Below are 6,597 nucleotides of genomic sequence, written 5' to 3' on the forward strand. Positions count from 1 at the left end.
TTATTTTCTGATAATATAACCAATTTATGCATACATATATATCAACTTTGCATGTTAAATTCTTTTGAAAATTCTATTGTATTTAATGAGCAATACTTCTCTGATAAAATATATTCACTGCATTTTCTCCAAATATGTTATTTCATCATGTATCAAGGTATGATTTATCTATATTCATCAATTATGCCTTTCATTTTTCAAAAATCAATTACTGTACATATCAAATCATGTTTTATCTTTATTTTTAATTTAAGTCTATGTCGGAGCTAATAGAGTCTAGTGGACTGTAACGTTTGGTAATTTTTTATTGAATGAGAAAAGAATGTTAGAAAGCTACGCTTGGCGCATTACAATCTCGCCAATGAGGGCGCGGACATCCCGGCCCCCATTGAAATATTCTGACATTTGAATGTTTCAATAATCATAAAAATAACAACAATAATAGAAATAATAATAAAAATACAAATTTAAGCAATATTAATACAATTATTTTTTCACATTTTGAATTCAACATATAAATTTAAGTATTGTTAACAATTGGTAATACAGCAATATTTGAAATGCTTCTTTTGAAAATTCCATGAGGTGTGCGTACGAAAACCACACGGACATTATCATCCTTACCGGTGATAATTTCAGAAATTCGTCCTATAACCCATTTACATATAGGTAAATTGCTTTCTTTTACCAGAACCATCATACCTGGTTTTACATTTTGTTTTTGAAACAACCATTTTGATCTTTGTTGTAAATGACTGAGATAAGAGTTACACCAATTTTTCCAAATTGTTTGAACAATTTTTTGAGTTTTCTGCCATCGGTTAAGCAAATTTTCTTTAAAATCAATCAAATTTTGCTCAGGAAGTGCATTAATTGCTCTTCCAATTAAAAAATGTCCAGGAGTTAAAATTTCATAATTTTCTGGATCAGATGACATAGGAGAAAGAGGACGGGAATTAAGAATACCTTCTATTTGAATAGTTATAGTTAAAAATTCTTCAATTGTTAATTTCGTAGAACCAATGGTTCTTTTAAGGTGATATTTGAATTGTCCGACTCCTCTCTCCCATAATCCGCCAAAATTTGGTGAACGAGGGGGTAGAAATTTCCACAGTACTTGCTCCGATGAAAGGAAACCAGATAAATTATCTTTTTTAGCATTTAAAGACTTTAAGAATTTGCTTATCTCCGCCGAAGCGCCAACAAAATTGGACGCATTGTCACAAGATATAGTACAACTTTTACCTCTGCGGGCAAAAAACCGTTTAAGTGTAGCTATTAAAGCACTAGCTGTTAAATCAGACAATAATTCAAAATGTACAGCTTTAGTGACCATGCATATGAAAATAGCTACATATACTTTGTTATATAACCCCTTTCTCTGGTTACGATATTTAATCCAAAATGGACCACACAGGTCAAGTCCTGCGTTCGAAAAGGGTGGGCTAGGAACCACCCTCTCAGGAGGGAGATCACCCATTATTTGAGAAGAGACTGTTGGCCTTATTTTAAAACACTGCACACAATCGTGCACAACTTGACGAGCTAATTTTCTGCCACTAATTGGCCAAAAAATTTGTCTTACCGTATTTAATAGTCCTTGAGGACCAACATGCAAATCTCTCAAATGAAAGTAAGAAAAAATAATCTTAGAAAGTTTATGACCAGGAGGTAATATTATTTGATGAACAGAATTATAATTCAAATTAGAATTGGTCAACCGACCACCAACTCTAAGCAAACCATCCTGATCTAAAAAGGGATTCAAAAATTTCAATTTACTATTTACAGGAACAGGCTTACCTTTTTTTAAGGCTGAGATATCTGCAACAAAGTACTCACCTTGCACCTGTTTTATAATAACATTTCTGGCTTTATCTAATTCTTCTACTTTGAGAGGACCCCTAAATTTATTCACATTTCTACAATTTGAAAGAAACCTAAAAATAAAAGCTAAAATTCTTATTAGTTTCATGTAATTATTTGAAAGATTTAAAAAGTCATCAATAAAGTCATTGTTGGTGATTGAAGTCAGTAGCAGAACTGGTTTCAGTTCTTTCTGAAAAGGTTCACAATCAGGAATTAAATCTAGTTCAGGTTCATTGTTTTTAATTATGTTCTCACTCAGGAACACAGGGCCTTTCCACCAAAGTTTATTGGTAGAAAAAACAAAGGCATCTTGACCTCTGGACAAAGCATCTGCCGGGTTAAATTCTGATGCAATGTGTTTCCAGAGAAAGTCCTTGGACAGTTCTTGTATCTGTACCACTCGATTGCTGACGAAAGTCTTAAGAAGATGGGGTGAGGTCTTGATCCAAGCTAATGCGATCGTGGAATCGGAGTACAAGATGACTTGATCGAATTTTAATTTTAGAGATGAAATAACTCGATGCACGAGTTGACACAATAGTAAGCAAGCTGAAAGTTCAAGTCTGGGGATACTTATGGTCTTAATAGGAGCCACTCTGCTTTTGTTGCAAATTAGCTGACTGGAAGGCACATTGGAATTGGAAACAGTTTGTATGTAGATGCAGGCACCGTAGGCCCTTTCACTGGCGTCTGCAAAGCCATGAAGTCGAATAATCGTTAGTTCCAGGATCATAATGCATCTTGGGATATGCAAAGTTTCTATGTAAGAAAGAGATCGTAAAAATTTGTCCCATTTTTGGTAGACGTGAGGTGGAATCATTTCGTTCCATTCACATTTTAAAAGCCACAATTGCTGCATGAATATTTTAGCACTGCAGATAACAGGACCAAGTAGGCCCAATGGATCGAAGATTTTGGCAATTTGGCTTAGCACTTCACGCTTAGTGTAATTCGAGCTTAAAGCCGTTGTGACATTGAAGTGAAAAGTATCCTTTCTACTATTCCACAGTATTCCCAGAGTTTTTATGGTAGTATCTGCACAATCTTGTTTGAAGGGAAACGATTGAGATGATTCCGTTGAAGTATCAATGGCATTACAACGCCATTTATGTAATTTCATTTGACCCTTTTGAAGGAGCTTAGTTAGTTGTTGTCTTAGTTCATTAAATTCCTCAATACTGCTTGACCCCGAAAGGCAGTCATCCATATAGAAATCCTCCATTAGAACCTTAGAGGCAATAGGAAAATCCTTTTCTTCATCGGTTGCAATTTGATGTAGAACTCTTGTAGCAAGATAGGGACTGGATGCACAACCATAGGTAACGGTTTTCAAATTGTACACCTTGAGAGGTTCCTCCCTCCCCTCTTTCCACAAAATTTTTTGATATTTAGTTTGCAACGGATTTATTTCGATTTGCCGAAATATTTTATTTATATCGGCCGTAAATGCGAAAATATGCTTTCGAAAACGAACCATAATTGTAAAAAGATCGTCCTGTAGGATTCCGCCTTTACATAAAAAATCATTTAAGGACATTCCATTCGTAGTTTTACAACTCCCATAAAAAACAACCCTTAATTTAGTTGAAGTGCTGGACGGTCGCAATACACCATGATGGGGTAAAAAATATCCTTCATCCGGAATTGAATCATCGCAAATTTCTTCCATGTGACCTAAAGATTCGTACTCGCTAATAAAACTAATGTACAATTCTTTTAATTTAGGATCACGATCTAAGCGATTCCATAATTGTTTTAATCTCTTAGACGCAATTTGTTTTGAATCACCTAATGAAATATTAGCTGAATATTGTTGTTTAATCGGCAATTCAACCACGTATCTACCATCTGTTTTTCGGTAGTGAGTATTTAAAAAATGCTCATTACAATAGTTTAATTCGTCATCAACCATTGGTTTATTTTCGTTTACGTGTTCTATTTCCCAAAAGGAAGTTAACGCCTTATCAAGATTTTCGGTTTCAGCAAGTAAAAAACACGAATCGTTAATTTTCTCTAAATTAGAATTAAAGTTGTTCGCAACTCCCGATACAACATGACCAAAAAACGTTTCAATTAATATTAATTTGGAATCTTTAATTTTAATTTTATTCGTACCCAATAGTTCGAAGAATAATTCTGCTCCTAAAAGAGCATCAATTCGTTTTGGTTTATTCCAATTATTATCGGCAAGTTTTATTCTTTCAGATAAACTTAAATTCGATATGTTTACAAATGTGGGTGGAAGAACCGCAATTTTTGGAACTATTAACAAGTCTAAATAATAAGATTTATTATTTTCTTCATTTGTTAACTCGGTACGAACAAATGATTTAGCTGTAATGCACGAGTCATTAACACCAGAAATCGGAACATTTGTTTTTTGTTTCTTTAAACCCAATAAATTAGCAGCTCTACTGCTTATTAAATTCGAACTTGAACAGCTATCTAAAGTGGCTATTAATGGTCTAAATATGCCCTGCCCATCTTTAATATAAACAACCGCCGTATTTAAAATCACGCAATTAGCATTTTCGTTTTTATTCGTAAACAAAGTGTTCGAAGGAATGAAAGGAGGGGAGAGGGGTGACAAGATGTCTGTCTCCCTTTTCTCTTCTACTGCTGTATCAAATGTAAATGACTCATTTCTCATATTTTCATGAAGTAAAGAATGATGATCTTTGCTTTTACAAAAGCAAGTGTATTTAGACATGCAAGGATTAGGAAAGTGCTTATTTAAGCATGCAAAACACAAATTATGAGTTTTTACTATTTCAATTCGCTGATTTACACTCATTCGTTTGAATTTATCGCATTTATAAAGTTTATGACTTTCCCTACAACCTAATAAACATGGGTTATTCACTTTCGATTTAATTAAATACATTTTCTCTGTATTTGGCCTTGAACTAAAATGGGGCTTCTTTCTTTCCTCTTTAATATTAAGACCTTGCATAATTCTAGAACGTTCTTCCAAAAAACTTAGAAAATTGTCTAGTTTGGGTATTTCGTTTTTCGACAATTTCATTTCAAAACTTTTTCTAACTTCTGGATCGAGTTTTTGGAATAAAATGTGCATAATCAATGTATCTGATAGTTCATTTGATTTAAATTCAAGCAAGTTTAACGCTCGTAAATTACATTTAGTGTTATCGATTAATTGCATGAGCTGATTAGGAGAGTCAGGAACTCTTGAAAAATTTAATAATTTATTAACATGGCAATCGATAACTGCTCGTTTGTTTTCGTATCTATCTTCAAGGGAAGACCATAAAGATTCAAATGTATCTTGGGCTGACTCAAGGCGTTTTGCTTCACCTTTGAGGCAACTTTTAAGATAGCACAGTCGTTGTGTGTCGCTCAACTCTTTATTATTTCCAATAATAGAATTAAATTGAATTTTAAAATTTTGAAATTCTTCATATTTTCCGGAAAAGAAAGGTAGGGGTAAATCCGGAATTTTATATATATTGGTACATGAAGCATTTGATTCCGTTTCATTAGGTTTATTATTATCAATTTTAGAGAGTAAAATATTAATCTTTACCTCTATTTCTTCGATTTCATCTTCTATATCTTGAGCAACATCTAGATTATCTTTCAGATCAATTTCTTCCGGAAGTAGCGTATATCCTTTTATCAGTTCTGATATCGATGCTTGTAGTTCCATTGCTACTTTCAGTTTCTTTTTGAGAATGATGGCAGCGGCGCTTGCATCCTGCTGCGTTGAATGTTCTTCCAAAAATTTTTGGATTTTGTTTATTTTTGTTTTAATTGCCCCACGTTGGCGATTAAGATTTGTTATTGAGTTAATTGTGCTCATATTGAGGCTAGTTCTGCTCCAGGTCGCTAGGACCAAAGATGTCGGAGCTAATAGAGTCTAGTGGACTGTAACGTTTGGTAATTTTTTATTGAATGAGAAAAGAATGTTAGAAAGCTACGCTTGGCGCATTACAATCTCGCCAATGAGGGCGCGGACAGTCTACAATCAATATTTCTAGTGTTAAGTCAATTTGTCATATTAAATTTCATTGTTTTATTATTTCACAAACAAACGGCTTAATTTTTTTTTATGGTTACCACAATGTATTCGAATGAACTTCAATGTATGTCACAATTAAATATGTGCTAGTTAAAATATAGAAATTTAATTAGTGAAATATGTATCAATTTATGTTATTATTTATTTATGTCAACTTATGTATATATATGTCAAATTATGTTTATATTTATATATATCAACTTAGATTCGATGAATCAGATATTCAAATGTTATATTTACTCAAGCAAAGTGCTTGTTTTTCTATTAGCTACCACATCGACTGCTAAATTCAAAATGTTATTACTATAAATTTTCTGTAAATTTCTAGATGTATGGGATAGGGGCCGCTAAGTGGCCCAGGTGCCCAATTTTTGTAAATAAAGTAAGTAAGTAATGTACTGCTATTCGTATAATACTTTAACTAACCTATTAAAAAGTTTTACTAGCAAAAAGATGTGCTAGTAAATGCTTAATTTTTGAAGTATTTTATTTGTTGAGAAGCCAACCAGAGAAGAAATTTTATTCTCGTTGCAGAAAAGTGATATCTGATTCCTGATTTAATTAATTTATAGAAAACAGGATCTTTCCTGTCACGTTACTGTCTGTTGTTTATGGGATTTCCCTATATGTTTAGTTATTGTCTTGCATTCATCCTTTTCCAATTTAAAGTGGCACAATGGTAACATTTA

The 6,597-nt window shown here is 33.0% G+C and overlaps 1 protein-coding gene across 1 annotated transcript; it reads right to left on the reverse strand.

The window, feature by feature from the left end:
* Window positions 1-520: 520 nt before the first annotated feature.
* On the reverse strand, window positions 521-5,689 carry LOC147810745 (uncharacterized). Its single transcript, XM_087162060.1, has 5 exons — window positions 5,414-5,689; window positions 3,985-4,597; window positions 2,040-3,882; window positions 1,843-1,922; window positions 521-1,752 (listed from the first exon to the last, which is right to left on the reverse strand). Exons 1-5 carry the CDS (start codon window positions 5,687-5,689, stop codon window positions 521-523), a joined length of 4,044 nt encoding a protein of 1,347 aa, XP_087018186.1.
* Between the last annotated feature and the right edge of the window lie 908 nt (window positions 5,690-6,597).

The sequence above is a fragment of the Parasteatoda tepidariorum genome, chromosome 4 (assembly GCF_982258835.1).
Source record: "Parasteatoda tepidariorum strain Cologne lab strain chromosome 4, Ptep-v5.0, whole genome shotgun sequence".
Lineage (NCBI taxonomy): Eukaryota > Metazoa > Arthropoda > Arachnida > Araneae > Theridiidae > Parasteatoda > Parasteatoda tepidariorum.